Source organism: Monopterus albus, unplaced genomic scaffold (genome assembly GCF_001952655.1).
Source record: "Monopterus albus unplaced genomic scaffold, M_albus_1.0 scaffold3.1, whole genome shotgun sequence".
Lineage (NCBI taxonomy): Eukaryota > Metazoa > Chordata > Actinopteri > Synbranchiformes > Synbranchidae > Monopterus > Monopterus albus.
Genome location: NW_018127883.1, coordinates 7,089,774 through 7,113,867, shown reverse-complemented (window position 1 = coordinate 7,113,867; position 24,094 = coordinate 7,089,774). Strand labels below are relative to the sequence as shown.

Here is a 24,094-nt window from a genome sequence, read left to right as displayed (position 1 = left end):
ATTAAAAATGCATCACAAGATATGACCATGGTTTCTTTTTAAATTTATAAATCTTTATGGTCTATAGCAACAAAAACAAACCATTTCTATATAAGGTGTGCTGTGCATTTAGCATGAGGCATGGGGTGAAACTTGCACATAGTATAGCATCTCCATTCCACATGACTAAAGCTCCAGATGTGCTTCTCACCCTCACAGAGCTCCTCATGCTGCCCTCGTCACTGTTGTAGGCCTCCACTTCCAGCACATGAGAGCTGCTGGTCTCTCGGTCTAGAGCCCTGGGGCCTCTTGTCACTAGCCCCGTCTGTCTGTCTATGCTAAACAGATTGTTACTGTTCCCTGCATGCATGCATGCATTCACCAACACAAACACACAGACAGAGACAGTGAGAGAATGAGACAGGGAGAGATTTCCAAAAAAATGCACATTTTAGTAAAACATTTAATTTAGTCTCTGCATTTAGATAATTTCACTGTAAGAACCTGCCAAGAGGGTGAAAATTTCAGTTGTTATCAATGCAAATTAATTGGTGTAAAGGACCTGTCATTGCTGCCATTTTAACAGTGGTACAATCTGCCTCATACAGGCTGACTATTTCTAGACAAGACAAACTGCACTGACAAGAGGAACTATAATAACAGTGCACCAGCAGAATTTTTCCACAATGCTTGAGTCACTAAAACATGTGTAAACATTTTTTTGAAGAGCCTTTGTGCACCCATTTTGAACAACTGGAGTGACAATGCTACCACCATAAAATTAATGATTCAATATAGTGCATCTTCAAAGCCCATTCTATCAATTGATTTGTTTGTGAGCAGGAAAACCATGTACAAAAGCTATCTGGGAGGAAAATCGAAGGACAATAGGCTTTACCAGTGAGGATCCTGTACAGAACTCGACCATTCTCCCCCTGGTCTGCATCTGTAGCTTGAACCTGTACAGGCACACACAAACAGAAACTTTATACTTACATAAAATAACATCACAGGGACACAACCACAATGATACACATGGGCAAACCATCAAGCAAGGTACAAGGGTGACTGCAATGATATTAACCTCTCATTAGAACTGGTATTGTTACAAAGTTATGACTGTTGTCTTTTCTTGCAGTTTTACAACGGTGGTGGCAAAATATTCAACAGCTTGTATAGCTACAATAGCATTACGAGAGCCTTGAACAGTTGGATTTGGTTACCGCTGAGTCTGTTAATTCTATGTTTACCACTCTGTTTTATCCTGTATAGTTACATGATAGACATTTCATACAACATTTTCAGTGGTTACTACAAACAAATGGAAAAATCTGTATACTTTCTCATTCGCCACACATCCACTGTTGCCCTGTGTCTCGTTGCCACAACAACCCCATCATGGCTTGGCACAGAGAAACTCACTCTCTCTTACAGGCAGAAAGCCAGAAGCAGCCAAACACTCAAATCCAGCAGACAGCACGACTCCACAGCCTACACAGAAACACAACGGAGAACGCCACACTGTTGGTGAATGGGCCACGTCGTAAGACTGACTTCTGAGTCCAGAGCGGCACAGAGCTGTTGGCACTGGATGAGTATGTCTTTATGTGACACCGTGCTCCTCTGCAGAGGAGTCAAAGTTTGTGCAGGTGCCCACAAAGTGCATATTCAATTGCATACAGAAACACACATTCAAGACACTTGAGTGCATGTATGTACACTCAGGTACACCCAAATACAGACAGACTCACTCTCCTAGTCTCTTTCTCTTGCCCTGTGTCCTCCTGTGCTCCCTCTCACTCCCTCTGTGAACAGGGGCCCAACTTCACTCTCATTAGCTTCATAAAGAGATGTGGAGAAAGGAGGAGAGGGGAGGGGAAGACAGGAGGGAAAAAGGCTGGGGGGTCAGATTGGTGAGTGATGAATAGGGTGTTACACAGCGGACTGCACCACTTAGGCCATAAAAGGGGGTGTAAAAAGTGTAAGACTACATTGCACAGCCAGATGTTTCAAGTGTAAGCATGCGGGGTGTGTGCATAAGAGATTATTCACTAAGCCTCTGCAGGCCTCAGAAAACACACTATTGTCTTTGGCTCCCTGGGATTAAAACAATACTGAGGTATTTAAACTGTGATGCTGGTGCCCCTCTTCTTCCTCGTTCCCTCTTCCTCCCCTGCATTTACCCCTCTGTCTCTGGGAAAGCAGCAGTTTTAGGGGGGAAAAAACAAGTGTGTGGAGCCAAGAAACAGGTCTGACCTCAGTTACTGGGACTAAGCAAGGCGTTGTTTAAAGAGTCTCTAAAGTGTGGGTGTGAGTATATATTTTTGAAGAGTTTTATTCCATATTACTAAAGAAGAACAATGTTAATTGCTTACAATTTACATGTAAACATAATTAAATTATTTCAAATGTTAAGGTAGTATGATCGCCAACCATCTCATCAAGGTCTCTTATTTTATCCACCTTTCAGAATGTGAGCTGCTTGACATGTGCTTGATTAACTTTACCCTGCCTAAGGGAGTACATGAAGACTGTTGTATGCATTTGCCTTACTGCGATTAGGACTTATCAGGAACATGAATTAACACATCAGCAAGCAGAGACTGCACATGTGACATCTATGATCTGCTACTGTATTACTGAGTCATCTTTGTTTCTTCCACTATGTACATAATTCAGAGAATCTCTGGTTACAAACACCATAAATCAGAGACCAATCAAAAGTCAATAACAGGTAAATAAATAAATAAATAAAATACATAAATCTAATAAGCATTTGCAAGTATGCTGCTAAGAAGTTACTGGTGAACCTGAAAGTGCACATTTTGTCAGACATTGCAAGTATAAATAGGTTAGACTAAGTTTGTAAACACAGTAAGAGATGAGTTCATTGTTTCAAAAGGAGCAGAGCAGTCTGATCTGAAGAAGCAACAGTGTGGGGCGATAGAGAGGGAGAATACTTTACAGCTAAGCTACCAAGCTTAAGAGCAGTGTGTCTAATCATGAAAATGTGCGGTACAGCCTACAGTGGGTGAGGAAAAAAAGTTTGTGTTTGAATAGTTGTGTGGGTGTGAGATTGTGCGTGCGGTGTATGTGCTCAGAGGCGCTGACTAATGAACTGACTCCCTAACGAGCCATCCTGCCTCACTGGCCTTTTCACAGCTTTGCTGGCATTTGGTCTTAAAAATAATTTCACGTCCCAATGTGTTTCCCTTAAACCGATAAGCCATGCTTTGTCTCCGCTGAATTAAGGACGATGACATTTACAAATGTTACTATGCTGAAGATGGGGGCACACAGAATGAGAGGGGGGGGGGGATAATTAGAGACCAGGGAAGAAGAGGTGGGTGCCTTGCAATTTACCAGGGGCATTTTAATAAACCTAATTTGTTTTACATTGAAGAAAGCCTGTCAAGCACTGACTGTTTTGTAGTCTTTGATTTAATAGGTACTTAATTGCCACAAATGCCAAACACTCTACCACATCTGCATGTGCATACAGGTCCTTCTGTGCATGTGTATGATCCCAGTGAAGTGAAAGTGAGCAGCCACATAAACCCAGCGTAGTTAGGCTTGGCTAGTGAGGTAAAACACAACCTAGAGAGTGTCTCTGACCACACACATGCACTTTCAAGCATAGCCACATATACTAGCAAACAAATACACACACACACTCTGATCATCCTGATGTAGACCTCCTGTTTAATGTTGTTTTCTCCATTCAGGGACAAGATAACATGAACACCACCACTGAGCCAGGCTCCAATTTCACCTTTACCTCTAACATAGGAAACACCACTCTGTCCAGCCTATTAAGCACCACCAGCTCTCGCACCAATCGACAGCCTCCATCCTATTCTTCAGTCATCCACGACCCAGAATTCACCATTGCTGTGGTGCTGGGCTTATCGCTGCTGCTGGCAGGGTTAGCAGCATTCCTGGCACTGTGCCGGCCATCTGAACAGGATGGGAACTCTGAGGCAAGCCGTGGCCCAGGGGAGGGCTTGACCCGTAGAAGGAGCCGGAACAGTGAGCCTCAGCTCAAGAAGTGGAGGAGGCTGGGGTCATACCGGCGTTCATACAACCTCTCCTTCAGACGACCGCCCCATCGCAGGCCACACGAGCATGGGAGCCGACATGCGCCTCAGTCTCCAGCCCGACAGGCACCCCAGCCAGAAGCCAGCACAGAGTCCCACCTCACCACACCGTGTCTGTTTGACTATGTCACTGAAATCTGACTTGAGGACATGCTGAGCTGCCTAACTGCTGCCCAAAACAAGTGATACACTGCATATTTTATATTTTTAAAGCTGCAAACATCACTAATACCAGGTGTTTTTCATGTACTCTTCACTAAAAGTACATGAAAAACTATTTTTAGCATCTGTTTTAACATACTTTGAATATTAGATGAGATGAGCTTAACAACAATATACGTGCTTAAAATTTAGGCAATCAAAAAGCCACTGTGGCAGGGTTCACACATTTTTGTGACTGATCATTTTACCTTGTACAGCAGGTGACATTATAGGACATGAACTTTTACAGCACAGCTCAGTATATTTTCACTTGAGGTAAACATTATTTAATGCCAATTACAGTCCTCTTGAACAGCAGCAATTCAGCTAAATCTTTATATGTTAATTGTTCTGGTGCTGTAAACTCTATCCAGCCAATTCAGGTCAATTAAGACAAACACCAAATCCATGCATGTTTCAAAACACCATGGTTTACCAGCGCTGACAAGACAAATACAATCTGAGCCAAAAAAGACAACATTTTGTAACAGATTCTTTGCGCTTTATGATTTTCAGAAATAAAGTGGTTTTATTGTTTGACTGCTGAAAGTGCAGTATGTTTCCAGATGTGATTAGCAGTGTGTGTATTCTACCTGAAGGATGCTGGTTCCTTGGGGCACACTCTCCAGTACGCTGGTCTCATAGCTGTTCTGGAGGAAGATGGGTCTGTTGTCATTAACATCCTGCACCTCAACATACACAGTGGCTGTGCCTGTCCTGCGGCTACCTGCTGGACCGTTGTCTATGTGCAGAAACAAACACATTCACAAACACATCAGTCGGAATCATTCAGGTTAATGCCAATTTTAGGGCTGACACTTGGAGAACTAAAACAGATGAGGCTTTCGTTTCATGGCTGTACCGCAAGCTATAGCCAAAATGATGAGTTAAAGATCTGAAGCATTACAGAATACAGTTTTATATACAGTATATAGTAATAATATTCTATATTAATATGTTACATTAAAGGTCAATTCATCTTCAGAAAATAGAGCAGAAACCAAAAATAGTTTGTTATAAAGAAGTAAGACTGAAACATTGTTGTCTTATCAAAATTTGGGTCAGCTGCCTGTGAATTAGGACAACATGTGTAATTCTGTTCCTTGACATTGTTTTACATTATCTCTGCCTCTCTTCCCGTCTCTTGTGTTTCTGGCCGCCTTAGCAGATAAGCCATGACTCAGTGGAGTCCAAAACAGGAAAACCTCAGACATTTTGTCTTTTCTTTTCAAACAGGAACAAAGGCAGTTGAGCAACAGTCTGAAATCACTGCAGATGTGCAGGCATCACTTTTTTTTTCATTGTCACACACAAGAAGGAAGACGTAGCTTTGAAGCTGACAAAACAAGTAAGAAAAGAAGGTCTATTACAACAAATACAAACACTATGTAAAAATGAGGATGATAAAAGATGGACAAGTTATTTTTATCCCTGTAAAGAGATATGAATCCATCACACACCTATAGCTTCAATGACCAGAGTGTATGCATCTAGGGTCTCTCTGTCCAGGCTGACTACCGTCCGAACAACTCCATCTCTGAAGCCCACACTAAATTTACCATCTTGATTACCACCTAAAAAAACACAAGCACATTTCATAATGAATTAACAACATATCAGTAACATATACCCATTCACGTACAGTGGTAAGAAAAAGTACTTGAAACCTGTGGAATGACCCGTTTATTTTTTGCAGTAAAAATGTGAACCCATCTTCATTTCAGTCACAGTGTGCTTAAACTAATAACACACAAACCATTATCTTTAACATCTTTATGGAGCACACCTATTAAACATTCACAGTGTTGCAGAAAAAGAATGAACTCTTGGATTTAGCTGATGCTCCTTTGACAGTAATAACTTCAAACAGGTGTTTCCAGGAGCTTTGGATCAGACCTGCACACTGTCCAGGAGGAAGTTTGGACCAGTCTTGTTACAGAACTGCTTCAGCTCAGACATGTTCTTGGGGTGTCTGGTGTGAACAGCTCTGAGCTCATTCAGCAGAATGTTTACTGAACTGAGGTGTGTGCTCCACCTCTGGGATGATGTTTTCATGTTGCTATGAAGTGTCCTTGTTGCACCTGATGCAGTGCTATATGTTCTTCCCTTTAGTGCTGTGGAGTTCCGTGGTGCTCTTTTGGCAAACTTCAGTGATGTTTTTTGGAGCGTAGTGGCTTCCTCTGTGGTGTCCTGATCATTCCAGCTTCATGCAAATCAACAGTTCTTCATTATGAATCTTCTGAGATCTTTCTTTTGCATAGTTCAAGTGAACAGATGCTTCCACTAAATAACACGTGTTATTATAGTGAGTGTTTTTTTAGTCAGAGTAGCTCTAACACACACATCCAACCTGATTTCACTGACTGGACTGAACTCAAGGTTTGCTATCTCCTGTCATTAGCCGAAGGGTTTGCGTACTGTTTCTAACCTACACTGTTAAAGGTGAAATGATTTATTCAGTATGGGCAAGATCAAGACAATGATTTGTGTGTTATTAGTTAAAATTATGTTTGCTCATAACTGTAACTTAGTTGAAGATCTGACCATATTTTAAGACATGTTTATACATTAATACATGTAATTCACTTTTTCTTGCCACTTTATAAATAGTACAGCTATAATACTGAAGGAAGCATGCAAGAGGAGAGCACCTGATACAAATTCACAGAAAGATGGATAAATGGACAGTACTAAACGTGCAACGTGAACTGGAACATGTAGTCCTCATAACTGTACAACACTGTAGCCCACAGACACACAAAAAACACGTCCCACTGTGACCTCTGACCTGTGATGAAGTAGCTAAGTTCGGCGTTGAGACCAGCGTCGTTGTCAGTGCAGCTGAGGCTTGCTACAATGTAGTTTCTAGGGACATTCTCCTTCAGGGAAACATTGTACACGCGAGGGTTGAAGGTGGGCGTCTCATCATTTACATCCAGCACTGACACACGCACACAAACATACAGACAGAAAGACATGAGGACACACAGATAGATGTACATGAGGACAAATAAGGCAGTGGTGCAGTGAGTAGAAAGGCTATTATCAAATCAGAGGATTTGGGGCCTGGCAAAACATGGGTCCTTGTGATGATTGTTTCTGACTCATGTGAAACCAACGTCTACACAACAGGTCCAAAATTTTTGATGCTCCAGACTCACCAGATCTATTTGTGAAATGCCAGAAAACCTTATCCAGTTTTCCTTTAAAAAAAATCATGATCATAACAGTCAGACCCTTTTGACAACACTTAGGATTTTTTGTGACCCACCAGCAGGTGGTAGTATTGTTCTCAACAGATTTCTGAGAAGCCAGTGATTAACTCTACTATAATGAAGTAAGTCCTCAGGCCACTCAGAACCCAATCACACCTTGGCTTGGCAGTATCTTATACAGGACAATTTCAGAAAGAGGAAGAGGAAATCAAACCCAGTTTCCCATCATCATCAGGCACAGACTCTCACCGGTGATAGTGAGGGTTGAGGTGGAGGTGCGAGGGAACTTTCCTGCATCATAGGCTATGATCCTCAAAAAATACTGCCCAATCTGCTCACGGTCCAGAACTGCTGTGGAGGTAAGAATGCCAGTGATGTTGTTCAGGTAGAAGTCAAGGCGAGGCATACCCATCTGTAATGCCATCGTAATCAATCCATTCTTATCCTCATCTGGATCCTCCACTTGGACCTGGAGGAGGAAAGGAGAGAAAAAGATCATGGGAGGTTAGTGCAATGGTAAAGTACAGCATACAGTGAAAATAGAGGTGTGACAAGTTAAAGGTTTACTTTAATTGGCCAGCAATGATCATGCAACATTGTTAGGAATGAATCTGGAGGTCATATATCAAAAACATTGATTTAGAAAGTTATTTGTGACCATACTCCCATAAAACTGTTTGGTGAAACATATAGAATTTATCATGGTGACTAAATGACAATATAAAGTCTAATCAATTATTGTTCAACTTCAATACTAAACATCTAGTCAATATAAACCTCCCTGGAATATTCTTCATGAAATAATATGGCATACTGTGACTTTGCAATGCCGAAACTGTCTGGAGAATTTGCACCTCTAAAATCTTAAAAGGAAGATTTTAAGCATTCTGAATCCTATCCTTTTTAAATGTAATTCATTAGTGCAGTCTTATATTTTACCCTAAAAACAGAGGATCCAATAGGCAGCCCTTCTGGCACTTCAGCCACAAAGGGCAGGTTGAGGAAGGTTGGATCGTTGTCATTGAGATCCAGCAGGTTGACAAATACTGTGGTGCTTACTGATGCACGCAGTGGAGGAACACCACCTAAAGAGGGCACCAGAGGAACATATAAAGACACGTGTATACACACATACACACACGCGATATCTCTAGATATAAAGAGTTTATTAGCCACAGTAAAAAGTTCATGGTCAACATAAAACTTGAGGAATGAGGCTTGGAGAAAGAGGCTAATCATTCAGAATTGAAATCTCTCTAATAAGGATGATATAAAGCAATTTACGCTTGCTTACAGATTGTTCAGGTGTTTCATGACTCAGATAAATTTATACCATGAAAGGCAAACAGAAATGCAAACTGAAATGGACATCCTACAACACACATAATGCACTACTTACGGTCCACAGCTGAGATGACAATGGTTCTCATGAGTACTGTGTCCCTGGGGTTGGAGCTTTCCCTGTCTAGGGTTGCACCACTGGTACGAATCTTCCCTGTATTGGAATTGATGGTGTAGAAGGGGTTTTCGGGACTGATACTGTACACCACTGTCCCATTTTCCCCATTGTCAGGGTCCACTGCCAACACCTGGACAGAGAAGATGCAAGATATAATGATCCTCTAGTGCGTGGCTTAATAAAAATGAATTAACAAGAAGAACTCAAAGATACGGGAACAAGAAGGATTTAAGACAGAAGTGGAGAAAGGAGGGGAAGAACGAGGAAATTAATCAGAACAGGAAAAAGCAACAAAAAATGTAATAATGATGGTAATGGTAATAGCATAAGCACACCTCCACCTCACTACCAGAGAATCCTCACACATGCAGCCCCTTCCAACTGCTCTAACACATCAATCAGCTAAAAGAAAAATGGTACAAAGTGGAGAGCGGTGATGAATGTAAGGAGCCGGGAGCCCGAATAAAACACTGGTTGATTTTTAAAGAGCTGATCAATTATTCAGTGCCCTGACTAAAAATGCAGGAAACTAGTTAATTGGTCATTATAGGAACAAAGGTTTTGCAGGTATTTAATTATTAAGGGAACATGGTAGGCAGTCATTTCAGAGGCCCATTGATTAGCAACTGCAGAGACAACGGTAGATATAAGGTGATAGGAAATAGGAGGAAGTGTCTGGCCAGTGCCAGTTGAACTAATCAATTCTGGCCTGAGCAGAGGACATTAAAAATGGGAAGTAAATATATTAGCTTTTCTATTGACCTGTAGCCCTGGAGTGACAGAACAGAGAAGACCGTTTTGAAATAAGATACAAGGAGGCTTGCTGTGTAAGGCTGCGGTAGTGATGATGTGGTGCTCTGAGGTTTGAGTGGGCTGATCCTTACACTGGGCACAGCTACCAAATTCATCGGCTTGGTGGACACCTCCATGAGGACTCAGCAGATGGCCTTTTGTCACCATGGAAACACTGGCTGGCCCAGGGCTGCACTGGGGCCAATTATAGGACTGTAAGCCCGGGTGGTCCGATTTACTGTAAAATGGTCAGAGGGGCAACAGTGTCTGGCCCAGTGAGCTCAGAGAGTCCCATGGAGTATGCGTCGCATTGCTGGATGAGTCATGAAAGATCTCAGCTGAGGAACAGCTACATGAGAACAGGAACAAGGGAAAATGTAGCAACATTTTCACTTGCATCTTTCATTTCTCTTTCCTCACCATTTCTCCAGTATACTCTCTTGCTCTGCAAGATGAGTTCACGCTTCCTTCTCTGCCTAGCAGCTGAATAATTTGCTATGCATATGACTGCAGGCAACGTTTTAATTAGCAATCGGACTTTCTTAATTACACTCACTGTCGCCTCGTTAATTAATGGACAATCAGAGCTTAATTAACAACAACACATCACCAAAGACACCATCAGGAGAGAGAGAGTTTGGGACAATATTAGTGTTTACTTTGTGATGATCTGCACAGTGGCAGCAGTGAAGAAGAAACATGCACTATTTTCATAAACACTATGCTATTAATGATCTTACATTGAAAATAGTTTTTTTAAACTCAAGTTTGCAAAGTAATCAAATGAAATAAGAGACTAAAATAAATATTTAAAACAGAAAACATCACTCAAGGATACTTGTGTTCTGTCTCTATCACATTTGCATACATGAAGCCAACATTCCAATAAGCTGATTCCTAATGCTTCAAATATGCTCCTTCTTAAAATAAACAACACGTTAGTATTGTTATTCCAGTGTTGTTCACGTCACATCATTTAGTTAACAATCATCTAATCAATGAGTTCACCAAGGTAGGCTAGGAGCACTCACAGAAATAACATCAGTGTTTACTGGGCTCATCTCCACTACGTTGGCATAGTACGGCTCATCTCTCCACACAGGGGCGTTGTCGTTGATGTCAAGGATGGTAATGTTTACCTAAAAAAAAGTGGGCATGAGAAGAACAAAGGTGAATTACCTATTATAAAGTTTATTTAGTTTATTTAAAGCAATGATTAATTAGCACTAAGCACTGTCAGCATTTAACGTCAATCACACCTTGCTGTCCTCGATCTGTGCTGTTTGTTACTTGTTGTTATCTTGTCATTGCCAGTCGGTCTTATTTCTATTGTGCCAGAGTTCTGGGTTCTATGTTTGTGCTTTTGTTTTGTATATTTTCATTTTCTTCTTATATGTTGTATGGATTATGTACTTTGGCTAAAAATTGAAAACTGTAGCTTAATATTGTTTTATATGATGATTTATAGCAATGTTAATCTTTTCTTAATTTTCCCTGTGCTTATTCATGATCTAAATGTTTTTTAACCTTTTTTTTATTCTCATGTTTCATGTTTTGTTTTTAGGTGTGACTTTATAACATCTGTCCAGGGACTACAGGTGAAAAATAGCCTTTGAGCCTGTTTATTATTGTGCATTGCACCTGTTAATTAAACTATATATAGAATATAAAAATAATATCCCTTACATAAAAGACCTTAGACCATCATGGTTTTTCAAGTCAAAGGTCAGTATAGAATACATGTGAAACAACAGAATATTATTTAACTAAAAATGTTTGATTAAAGGGCAGAGAGAAGAGTAGTTTGATTTCTGTGATTCATAAGTAGAATCAAAAAAATGATGGCTAAAAAGTTGTTACCGTGGCGATGCCCGTCTTCTGCTGTGGGCCCACCCCTCCATCTACAGCTCTGACTATCAAGATGTACTCTGATTTCTGCTCCCGGTCCAGCAGAGCTGTGGTGGTGATCTCTCCTGAAACCCAAAAGGAATCAGATTAAAAAACAAAAACAACATGACACCCAAGTGATGGTACGCTAGACATGACCTTATAAAGCAGCTTTTCATGTCAGGATGAATTAAAAGTCAGAGTGAATACACTCAGATTTATAGTCAGCTCTTTAAAGTCTCCAGACTGAACGATGTGGGTTACAGTGAAAGCTTAGCCACAATGTACATGCAAGCAAAGTAATGAGGAAACAAAAAAAAAATAATGGAAACACAGAAAAGCAGAGATACTGTACTTAATAGTCATTTTCAGTTCAAGTATGAACTGACAGGAAATCAATTTTTTTTAAATAATAAAAGAAAAGATCAGATTTTAAAAAACCTCTCAATTAAGAGATAACTTTCCAAGAACACACACACACACATATATACCTGAGCGCGAGTTGAGACGAAACTGAGAGGAGCCCTCCAGGGAGTAGATGAGTGAGGCCTGGCCAAACTCCCGGGAGGCGTCCAAATCAGTAGCATTCACAAGCAGCACAGTTGCCCCTGAGGAGATGGAGTGAGACAGAAAGAAAGTTACAACTCACAAAGCGGGAGACAGAAGGAAAAAACTGGAAAGAGGGACAGAGTCATGAAGAAAATATGTGAAGTCTAGTAAGGGAAAAAGACAGAGAGACAAGCTGTAGAGACAGACTGAAATGGCATTCACAGAGCTAATTTCTTCATCGCCACCATTCACAGCTCAATTGATGGCAGTGAGTGAGTTTATAGATTAGTGGCTTATTAGCTTGTTTGGCACAACCCATTCTTGGCACAAGCTTAATCAATACCCAGGCAGGCAAGAGGATGACAGGCTAGCCAGAGTCGCAGGGTGAGCCCTGAGCTGAGCCTTGAAGCCCCCAGCTCTGGGCCAAGCACTTTAGCCATAGTCCCCTGAAACCTCAGACCTGGCCCAAGCCACTGAGCTATATGCTCTTTCAAATAGGGTCCGAGAGACAAAAGAAGGCCAGCATCTGCAGGAGCTCAGACAGAGAAAGAGGCCGTCAAATATCTCATTTCCCTCTAGCGACTGGAAACTAATCTATTGTCTGGGATAAAAGTCTTTTGAATGCATGCATGAGAATGAATATAGCAGCCAGTGATTTGCCTTGAATAGTCAATATCCTACATTATGACTGAGCATTTAAAACATTATGCAAAATCAAAACAAATAAGGCAGCAGAGGCAAGAGGAAACAAATAAAATACAAAAAACACACCCCCAAGAAAGTGAAGCTATTTGTTGAATATGCTAATAGAAAGGCAATTCAAGTAAGAGGTGACTGTAAATGCTACACAAGGTGCTGAATGGTGCAGACCAGACTGTACCCTCAAATTCATAAAGTGACTCACCGGCAATAATGTTCTCTGGGATTCTGATGACATAGGACGGTGTGCTGAATTCAGGGGGGTTGTCATTTTCATCCTGAAGGGTGTATAAACATCAGTAACAGCTAAAATCAATGTGCTAAAAAATGTGAAAATGCAAATGGTGGAACATTACAATTGGGTTCGAAGCTGTCATCACATATTAGCACTGAAATTAACAGGTTTGGGAATTACAACCCCAAATCAGAAGAAGTTGGGATAGTATGTAAACTCAAAATTAACACTGAAAATGGTGATGTGTAAATCATCTGTGTCCTGTACAGATGAACAATAGAACAGCACATTATTTGATGTGATACCTCAGTTTTATTCTGTATTCAAAATAAACACTTGCCTCAATCCTGATGCCGGCAACACATTCCAAAAAAAAAAGTGGGACAGTAGAGCATTTACCACAGTGTAATGTTGCTGTTCCTTTTCACAACACTTAAGATGTTTAGGGACTGAGAACACCAAGTGATTAAATGTGTCAGGTGTCATTTTGCTCTTGCAAACAAGTCTTAAGGTGCACAGCAGTCCTGGGTCTTTGTTGATGTAATTTGCATTTCAAAATGTGCCACACATTCTCTATTGGGAACAGGTCAGGACTGCAAAATGTCCAGTCCAGCTCTCGCACCCTTTCCCTCCACAGCCAGGCCCTGGTGATGTGCAGTATGAGGTTTTGCATTGTCTTGTTGAAATATGTATGGGTGTCCCCGGAAAAGATGTCATCTTGAAGGCAGCATATGTTGCTCTAAAATCTCTCTATGTTTCAGCAGTAATGGTGCCATCACAGAAGTGTAAGTGACCTTTGCCGAGGGCACTGACACGAACCCCAGACCATGACAGGCCCTGGCTTTTGGACTTGTTGCTGGTAACAGTCTAAATGGTCCTTTTTGTCTTTGCTCTGGAGCAAACAGTGTCCATTCCTTCCAAAAAAGACCTGAAATATTGATTGGTCTGACCACGGTACACGTTTCCACTCTGTGATGCTGTGATGGTCCATCCCAGATGCCTCTGAGCCCAGAGCAGTCGACTGCACCTATGGACACTGTTGACATAGGGCTTCCTTTTGGCACAGTACAGTTTTAAGCAGCATTTATGGATGTAACTACATATTGTAGTGCCTGATACAGGTGTGCCAAAGTAATCCTGAGCCCATGTGGTTATATCGCTTATAGAAGAGTGATGAGTCTTGATGCAGTACCGTCTGAGGGATCGGAGAACACGGTCATCCAGCTTAAGCTTGTGCCCTTGTCCTTCACACACTGAAATCCCTCCACATTCCTTGAATGTTTTAATTATGTTATGCACCGTAGAGGGTGGCATATCCAAATCCCTTCCTATCTTTCTTTGAGGAACATTGTTTTTTAAACATTTCAGTAATTTTCTCACACATACAGTATGTTGGCAAACTGGCAGTCCTCGGCCCATCTTTGTTCCTAAAGGGCTCGGCCTTTCCTTGATGCCACTTTTGTACCAAATTATGATTGCAGTTCACATGGAACCATCATTTCATTGTTTTACCTCATTACTGGCCCTGAAATGAACAGTCTGAACAGTCCCAACTCTTTTGGAATATGTTGCAGGCATCAAAATTAAAGTGAGTGTTTATTTGAACAAAGAATAAAATTGATGAGGTATCACATCAAATAATGTGCTGCTGTATAGTTTTCAGTGTAATACAGGACAAACATTATTATTAATGGCATTACCTTAAAAAAAGAGAGAAAGAGATAATAAAGACCTGCAATGTGACAGGAATGAATGACTACAACAACCACTGTCACATAAACTCCCCCTGAGCATTTAAATTTTGCACAACCTCCCACTCACTGAATTAGTCCCCATTTCACACCAACACATCCAGTTGTGTGGCTATTCACAGAGAGGCTCCCCACTGTGTGAGCTGCTGAGAAATGTTAACACTTAAACAACAGTCACTGGCATCATTATCTATCTGGACTCTTTGTTACACTGGTGCAAAGCATTGTATGTGTGTGATGCTGCCAACTACTGATAAACCCATGTGGTGTGAGTCACAGCACTGTGGAGAATGGAGAGAGGCTGAGAGACATATACTGTGGATAGTGGGAACTCATCTCTCCCTGTTTGTTCTTACATTCCAACATAGATTCCTTTATTGTTTTGCACAATATTTCTTCTTCATGTGCACTGTGTGTGGATATACCTACTGTACTTGCACATCAAAGAAACAGTCATTTATTCTTCTGTCATTTCTGCTTTTATGACTAAAAAGTTATATGTATAGTGGATTTCTATCAGGGAAAATGAGCTTAAGAGCCCATAGAGATACTGTTTATGAGTTCTGGGTGCTCATTATATTTTTACTGCTGTATTTATAGTATCTTACTATTTAAAAGTTAGCAGAAAGACAAAGAAATAGACTAAAAGATTTAAAGGATAACACCTGACAGAACAGTCAGCATTACTATATGTGTACCACATTTACATTACAAATGACTTGGGTGATTCCCAATTCCCCTAATGCATCCAGGTTTTCATCACTTGCGCATTTTCCTGGTGTCTTAGTCCTGCTCATGTAAGAGACAAGGAAAAGATACAAGGAGAAATGGCGAGGAGAGAGGAACCAAGGAAACATGTTTCAAATGACGACATCTTTTTCTCAAATCCTTCATGTGAAGTGTCCAGTCACGAACTGATTTCCAATAAAGAGGCATGAGTCTGTAACAGACTTCTGTGAAGGACACACTCATGTATCCTTGGTTATAGCTCCCTCAGGCAGCCTCCTTGTTCCTTGGTCCTCAGAGAAGAAATAAGAGCTTTGAAATGTTCTTCATCATGGTAGTCTGGAATGATTTTCGGGTCGAGCGAGGATCAAGAACTGAAGAACGATAAAAGAAGGGAACTGGGACTCACCTTTAGATGAATTCCATTTCTTTTTCCAAACAATTGCATTGTAGGACTGACTGTGCAACAGAAAAACACCCTGCCTTATAGAAGCTAACATCAAGACTACTTCTAGTGTAATAAAATTTGACTCCTAAGATAAGAATGACAGAGGTGGGAAAATCACGAATATACAGTATGTAAGTGGCAAGAAAAAGTAAATGAACCATTTGGAATTACCTGGTTTTCTACATGACTTGGTCATAAAATGTGATCATTGTACCAGTTTGTAGTAAATGTTCTCTCAGGCCTGAATGTCAATACAGACTGCTGAGGTTTATTTGAAATGTTCTCTCAGGCCTGAATGTCAATGCAGACTGCTGAGTGATGTCCATAGGTTGGTGGAAAGTGCACTGCTGATGGCAGAGATGTTCATGAAAAATATATAAATGTACATGCAAGGTGTTACTGCTCAGTGACTGCAGCTGTTGACAGCTGCCACATCTGGACGAGGCACTGCTACTTGCACCTTTAGGTGTGACAGATCCTAACAGTGGTGAGTCCAGACAAAGTTTGTGAAGTATTAAGGTGTTTGTGTGTACGTTGCATGCTTGTACTTACAATCACCTCCACTGTGACAGGGACAGTGCTGTTGAGGGCTGGGTTTCCCCCATCTTTGGCCATTATTGTCAAGTAGATCATCCCTTTGGGAACCTGCTCATAGTCCAGAGGCTTGATCACATTGATAACTGGTGGAAGGAGAGACAAATTGAGAGGGAGAAGGCTGGGTTCTTGTACTCTGTGCATCTCATTAGCTTAGTAAAGTGTGGGACAAATAATAAACAATTATAGTGTACACAGCTAAACTGTACCAACTATTCTATAACTTAAAATGCAAGTTTTGCTTGCCTAAATATCCACAGCATCCTCTCACATTGTAACCGATATGCCAAAACATAGAACAAATAGTGGCTTCGTACTTGTAAAGGTGATCATACCTGCATAACCTTCCACCATGATGATCCTGAAGTAATCGGGGAAGGCCGAGACTGAAGTGATGGTGTATGTCAGTAAGTTGTTGGGAGGAGAATCTTCATCTGTAGCCTGTGGGTGAGCAGACATGGGTGGAAGAGAGGAGGATGGGAGTGCCTTTAACACATGTCTGAGTGACAGTCAAAAGTCCACAGAGAGAAGAACTTTTGAGTGAGTGAGACAAGAAGACAGACAAGGTAACAGGACAGATGCTGTAGTAGACACCTCTAATATTTCTGTGTATGTTTGCACAGCATGGGTGCGTGTGAGCCAGTGCATATGAGTGCAGCCAGGCGGCTGTCAATGAGTGACGGCATGTTGTTGGACAAATTAAAGCCGATTCTGGCTATTAGTGGTGCAGGCGTCAATACTGGATGAACACCAACTGAGCCAAGACACGCCAAGCAGGCGGAGGATATATGAAACCACACTTTGCAGGGCTAATCCACAACAACATCGACAACAATGATGACACCCCCTCATTATTCTCAAGTTGGCAGAAACTTAAAAAGGAGTCCTCCGGCTGTGAGGAGAGTCTAATGGGCCTCCCTGGCATTATTAAGAGGCTGGACAGGTTGTCAAAAACACTCCTATCTCTCCATAACACACACATCTCTGCTGTTTGATTTAATGCCAAAATGTCGAGTAAGCAGTACCTTTCTTCCCCCACAACTTCCTAAGCTGGCTTTCTCTTCCAGACTGTCTCCCTATATCAAATTTCAACAAATAGTTTTATATTAGATGACTGTTCACCACTCAAAGGTAAGAGAAGTAAGGGGCAGCATATCAAATATGAGTAGCATAGGAAATGAGGGGATAAAAGGTGTAGAGAAAATAAAAAAAGGTTTAACTGTTAGCAAGCATAAGCACCGTAGTAGGAGGCACAAACCTCCCAGGAAATGTTTGGAAAAAGAAAGAGCAAACTGCAGAAACACCTCTCTTTGCCTCATCTCTCAACACATCTCTCCCATCTATTTCAGTCGTTTTCCTCTCTCCTCCGTCTCTGCCTATTTTCCAGAGTAGTGTATGTTTGTGTGGATGTTTATAGCAGGTTTCAGGGCAAACTGCTGAGACAGAATCATGAGACTGGGTTCTCTGTTCCTCTTGGGCGGTGTATTAATATCAGCAGCGTTTAAGGTTAGCGCAGACTAATCAAACACAGCGAGCCAAGCGTTGAGCCCAGTCATCGGCTCAATCCCCGCAATGTAAAAGCAAGGCACCACAAACCCACTGCCACAAGGGATGTAATAGTCTTCCCCTCCAGGGTGCAATCAAAGGAAATGCTGAGCCATTAGTTGCCATTGTGCCTGTGTACCTCTGCCTTTTGTGTGGCAGTGACTGATGGCTGGCACAACAGGCCAACCTGTTCTTCTTGGATACAGTGCACAGAAACACATAACAGCATGATTATAGTAACACAGAGGAAACAAGGAGGGAAGAGAAGCAGAGCAGTAAAACCAAAGACTTGTGAGTCTGATAACTGGTGGCATTTGAATCCAGATGAGATCCTCTGTTGCAGGTGGACGTTTCCTGTGAATGTACTGTCCATGTGAGTATAATGCAGCGTTCAAATGTGTAAGAGGACAAATTTTAAATGAAACCAACAGTAAATATTTTTTTTCATCTAGTAGTTCATTTATGGCAGCCTAGCAGTTGCTGTGTGTTGATTTTGGTTTAACATATTATTTAAAATCACTGAAGGTCACAAGTGGACATTTATAGGGCATTTTACAGCAGCTATAAACAGGACAGTTTTACGATAGTGTCTTGGTACTAGAGAATACTCTTGGCCTCATATGTCTGCTTTTAAACACAAATATATATTTTAAACACAGCTCACCCTGACTCGTGCCACTGCCTGGACAGCCTGTTCATTCTCTCTCAGTGAGCCCACATACGCCTCCTTCTGAAAGAGCGGTGCATTGTCATTGACATCCAGCACATTGACACGCACTCTCCCCGTCGTCACTTCCCCGCCACCGTCTCTTGCCAGCACGGTCAGTGTGAAGCGCTGCATCAACTCATAGTCCAGACTGGCCCGCAGAGTGACCAAGCCTGTATCTTCATTTACTGAAAACCTGCGAGAGAACAACAAATGAAATTAGAGGCAGGTATCTGTAAAAAGCGTCCCCAAAAACCCTCATCAGGATTATTATGAGTTATTGTCTTTGTCTAATTACACCAAGTTTTACTTGTATGTCATGTTATTTATGTCATTACAGCAAACTACCATTTTAAATGTCCCATGTTCAACAACACAAGTTATGTTAAAACATTTTAACATGTAAAAGAAAAAACATTTCTACTGTTGCCTTTCTTGTACAATTTTAATCTGGTAATAACATTTAATGGTTTCTTATAGCCATAGTGAACAAGCAGATTACAATGCCTCATATTGTTCAGAATTTTCTAGTTAAGTGAAAATAAAAACAGTTGCACTTACTGATTTGCTCTTATAAGAAAAGCTTCTTCAAACAAAAGAGGTTTGTATATAGAAATAAAAATCTAACATGAAAGTAAACTGTTTTAACAAGAAAGATCTTGCAAAAAGAAGAAAGAAGAAATATGGATAGGCATTTTCCAAACACTGCAACAAATGACAAATTAAAGAGAACAAAAATACATAGAAATGGTGCTCAGTACTGCTAACAGAACAACAAATAAAAAGTAGGAAGCTTTTTTTTAATACACTGAAGATAATGAATGAATGGATTATATGAATGTGTGTTTTCTTTGTGTGTGATTCTATGTATTTGTGGCCCGAAGAGAAAAGATGTAAAAAAATGTGCCAGACGTTGTCGTAGCTCAGCTGTCTCTGGCCAGGCCGTGTGGCTGAAGCAGTGTGCTATAATGTTTCACAAGCAGCCAAATAAATGAAACATTAATGTGGTTGTGTGTTTGTGTGGACATTTTCAGTGTGTGTGTGTGTGTGTGTGTGTGTGTGTGTGTGTGTGTGTGTAGCTTTATCTTACTGATCTGGGTCGTCACTGAAGTAGTATTGCACAATCCCAAATGTGCCTGCATCTTTGTCTGTAGCCTAGACAGAAAAGAGAGGAAAAGGATTTTACTTCTGGAAGAACGTTAACTTCGTTGTAGATTTTTGCGGTACATTCAGCTTCTTTCCCTCAGGTTCACCTCTCATCATGATTGTGTTCCTCAACTATTTTGGGTGTTGTTTACTTGGCAAATATACACACACTTTCAGGATTAATTAGCAAATACACGGGAAAAAAAACTTTAGCCTCACCAACAATAAATATACCACTATATATATATTCATGTAACATTGTTACACACACCATGTAAAGTATTTAGTCAACTAGAAAGATTGAACAGATAAATTTAGAAAGATGAAAACGGTGAAAGGGAGAATTTTACTGACTGGGCTTACTGCTCACTGATGTGATCAACAACAAAAGAAAATTCTAACCTCTTAAAACTTGGTTCTGTTAAGTGTGTGATTATGTGTTGCTGCCTTCTTCAAATGCCATTGTAAAAACTAAAGAGAGGGCCGTCCATGGTGTACCGGGCACAAAGTGCTGTGACATGGTTTGCAGTCAGCAAAATTAACCTGTGATTTTCTGACATGTTCATTAAAGCACACTAACATACGGTTCTTTTCACTTCATGTTAATGCATCTTAGATTTTTCCTGAGCATACATTGTGCCTGTGTGTGTATGTGTGCACATGCTTGTGTGAGGTTAACAACACTGTCTGACATGATTTTCTAGATTTCTCACTCCAACATCTGCCCATGGCTGAATGACTGTGACATTCTTGATAAAACATGCAAGCCACGCTTCACCCTGCAGAGGTGTTGATGGGATTAAATCTGATGGGAGAACTGGTACATTTTCCTCACCCACATGACCCATTACTGCCTAAATGCAGCAACAACTGCTGTCATATGTTTTGCAGATAAACAGGTGTTAGATAAAAGAATTGTCACATAAACAGCAACACTTTCAGGAATCTTGTACTTCACAAAACACCACATTAACACATCTGTCTTTGTAAACACATGCACTGGCGCGTACACACAGGATGTTGTGTTGATGGATCGCGGCTGGAGAGGCTGTTGTAATAGAGTTTCACTTCAGTGGTCTGCAGTGAGTTGAAGGGCCAAACTGGAATGTGTCTGTACCCTGCTCTCTCAACCATGATGCTGGTCACTGTGATTCAGTCATGCCCTGATACTGACCTTATTATGTGTGCATGTGTGTGTATGTGTGTGCAGGGCTCATGCTTTTTTTACATTTGGCTGTGACTTTTACACTTTGAAAATTTGTGTGAGAGTGATCTGTGAAAAAATGCAAGTCCTTGTATTTGCATTATGTGAGATAACACGGCCAAATGGGCCAAAACTTAAGTTACTTAATGCTGACCCTCCAAAGTTTGGGCTGTGAATATGGATGTAAGTGTGCCCACTTTAGTGCGTTAGGGAATATCTATGCCTTTCAAATCAAATACATTTATGATGTTTTGTGTGCAACTGTGTGTGTTAGTGCTCATCTATGAGGCCTCTCACAGATGGAACAACGGCTGCAGCTATCAATGTGTTTTTTTTTCTCTCCCTTCTAAAAATTACACCATGCTGTTTAGCCCCAGCCTATAATTACTGGATGGTGAATTGATGTTTCTTTATAATGTCCAAATGGTCCTTGATCTGTCGTCAAGCGCATCAAAGCACATCCTGCTGGACGAGAGTTGGACGCTAAACACTTGTGATGTTTGGAACTCCAGTCAGGTTCTTATATTTTCATCTGGCATGTCACAATAACCTCCTCATTTATAATGCCACTCTACTTGTTCCCCTCTCTCTTTTAGCATTCCAACTCATCCCTCCCTACTCCTTCTCTTTTATCTTTCCCCTTTTCCTTCTGTCTTCATCTTTTTCCTCTCTGCATCCTGAGCTCCGCCTCCGTCTCCACTGTCTCCCCTCTCCTCTACATATCTCCCTCGGCACATGCTTCCCCTGTGACGCCTCCCTCCCTTCTTTGCTCCCTCTCTCCCAGGTGAGTGACAGGCCCATAAGTGCTCCAGTGATAGCGGTTGGGGTGTTAGTGTGACAGCTATCGAATCGCTGACAGGAGCCAGCCTGGGAGCTAATACTCCCTCTGCTTCTACGGCCGGGTCCCTCCTGCCACAGCGACAAATAGGCAGGGAGAGAGACAGACGGACAGAACTAAAGAAATAAAGAAAGAGAAAGATAGCCAGTCCCCCACTCCCACCCCATCATTCAACCACCAAACAATCACCATGACAGTACAGCCAAGTCACTTTGCCAACTGCTTGCCAAAGACTTTCAACTTTAGACACATAAGGCCGGCAGCAGATGGACAGCAGAGATTGGGTTGTGCAGGGATTTGCTCTAACTTAACACCCTGAGGCTGGATCCTTGAAACCAGGGTATTATGCACTTGCCCCCTTGTCACCATGGTGGCTTACATTTTATTTTATTTTTTTTGGTTGGGGAGTTGGAGGTGATGGAAAGTTGGCGTGGTGGTGTGCACAGCGAGAGAGTGAGTGCAAGATTTAATGAGGAAAAAAATGAAATGGAGATTAAGCTGGGCAATGTGCCTAAGTAATGTGCCTGATAACCTCACTGTCAATTACAGCAAGTATTTAAAATACAGCAATGTTTCACAAGGATATATACTTTTCCTGCCAAATAAACAATGGAAATGGGTTCATAAAGCATCACTTTTCAGGAACCCTCTAAAACAACTGAGATGTACAATACGGCGAATGCGCACTGCTGTAAAAGCAATGAATAAAACTCTGTTGGTTGATGACATGCTATCTTACTGTCAAGATGCCCAGAGATTATATAATGGCAGTATGTGCTGTAGATAAATACTGGGCCCAGACTGCAGTGGGGAAAGTCCTCCCTGTGCTAAACAGCAGAGTACTGAGGTATCAAAGTCAGTGTTCAGATCAAAATCCAAACTAAGTTGTTAAGGAGTTTCTGCACCAAGAGTCAGTGTGCTGCTGATTGTCAATATAAACTCCACAAACCCTAAAGTCCTCAGGCAGTAACTACAAAAGAGAAATTAGTTCTCAGTTGACCAGTTTGGTTAAATGATGTGTTTCCTCCTATCAGAGGTGAAGCCAGCAGGCAAACAAACCTTTGTGTGCGTGTGGCATGAGTGTGGTTGTACCTGTGTACTCACTTGTGTGTCTGCATGACTGTTTATGCAAGTGTGATTGTAGGTATGTATGTGATGATTAGTGTAGTGTAGGTATTATAGTGTGTATGTGAGCAGATATGTTTATGTGCATGAGAAAACGATACACATGGGCAAAGATGCATGGTGTTTCCAGGATGATTCAGTCTTGCGGTAACTATGCACTCCAACCACTTACAGTATAAACTTCTATTATCACACTCAATTGCTTTCAGAAGAAAGCAGAATTGAGAGCTACCCCCGATGGGTGACAGATAGACAGGAGCAGTGTGTGTGCAAGCTAGGGCTGGGCTGGAGAGGCTAGAGGAGGAGATTATCAGCCCAGCTATCTCATGGACAGTGAGCGAGGTTAAAGCTGCACAGGCTTTTCTATTGTGAGTGAGCTGGAATTTGAATTGATTGGCTCCTAAAATTGCCTTTTTCTGCAGCAGCTCTGAGAGGCATGGAAAAGGAAACCAATTACTGGCTGTCAAAGCCTGCTGTCAAAATAGAGATGACCCCCAGTCCAAACACAGACAACCCCCTCTGTCTCAGTGTTTCACATCTAAACACAGCCACAAAGAATAGATAAACATACACGCACACAATCTCTCTCTCACACACACCACCAGAGTGAAGATGTCTAGTTCCTGACAATCACTGTCGGGGACACAATGATAAAGACACAGTTGTCAGGTTACATTCCTCTGCTGTGGTTCTTCAGCTCTTATTTTCTCACACTTGCTGTATCCATGACAAGATCACAGATAAATTTTCACTAATGCTGTACAAGTAGGATACAGAGAACTATTATATTCGAGTACCTTAACTTTTAGCAGTACCACTTTGCTTATAGTTCTGTGAAAGTATGAGAGGTGCAAAAAAGCATAACATTCGTCATATGATACATATGAATATTTAACAT

General features: G+C 41.3%; 2 protein-coding genes across 7 annotated transcripts in view; one reads left to right on the top strand and one right to left on the bottom strand.

The window, feature by feature from the left end:
* The window catches only part of cdh23 (cadherin-related 23), a 163,217-nt gene that overhangs the window by 35,776 nt on the left and 103,347 nt on the right, over window positions 1-24,094 (bottom strand). For 4 of the 5 annotated variants that reach the window (XM_020598914.1, XM_020598881.1, XM_020598898.1 and 1 more), the window contains exons 14-29: window positions 19,974-20,038; window positions 18,842-19,079; window positions 16,968-17,073; window positions 16,591-16,718; window positions 13,084-13,156; window positions 12,122-12,238; window positions 11,604-11,716; window positions 10,775-10,882; window positions 8,892-9,081; window positions 8,432-8,577; window positions 7,742-7,961; window positions 7,066-7,218; window positions 5,738-5,851; window positions 4,871-5,019; window positions 878-938; window positions 191-339 (exon numbers count right to left, since the gene is read on the bottom strand). In XM_020598914.1, coding sequence (XP_020454570.1) covers window positions 191-339; window positions 878-938; window positions 4,871-5,019; window positions 5,738-5,851; window positions 7,066-7,218; window positions 7,742-7,961; window positions 8,432-8,577; window positions 8,892-9,081; window positions 10,775-10,882; window positions 11,604-11,716; window positions 12,122-12,238; window positions 13,084-13,156; window positions 16,591-16,718; window positions 16,968-17,073; window positions 18,842-19,079; window positions 19,974-20,038 — 2,130 coding nt within the window. The remainder of the gene's footprint in view (window positions 1-190; window positions 340-877; window positions 939-4,870; window positions 5,020-5,737; window positions 5,852-7,065; window positions 7,219-7,741; window positions 7,962-8,431; window positions 8,578-8,891; window positions 9,082-10,774; window positions 10,883-11,603; window positions 11,717-12,121; window positions 12,239-13,083; window positions 13,157-16,590; window positions 16,719-16,967; window positions 17,074-18,841; window positions 19,080-19,973; window positions 20,039-24,094) is intronic. The other variant, XM_020598907.1, reaches the window with a different exon arrangement.
* LOC109959529 (uncharacterized protein C10orf105-like) lies at window positions 2,193-4,814 on the top strand. 2 transcript variants are annotated; one of them, XM_020598987.1, is made up of 2 exons: window positions 2,193-2,283; window positions 3,705-4,814. In XM_020598987.1, exon 2 carries the CDS (start codon window positions 3,717-3,719, stop codon window positions 4,215-4,217), a length of 501 nt encoding a protein of 166 aa, XP_020454643.1. In that variant the 5' UTR covers window positions 2,193-2,283; window positions 3,705-3,716; the 3' UTR covers window positions 4,218-4,814. The 2 variants fall into 2 exon arrangements, with proteins under 2 accessions (XP_020454643.1, XP_020454636.1); XM_020598980.1 differs by having other exon boundaries at window positions 2,193-2,289.

Bases quoted from the DNA above. Each gene is read 5' to 3' on its own strand.
- LOC109959529 (XM_020598987.1), top strand. From the start codon at position 3,717: ATGAACACCACCACTGAGCCAGGCTCCAATTTCACCTTTACCTCTAAC.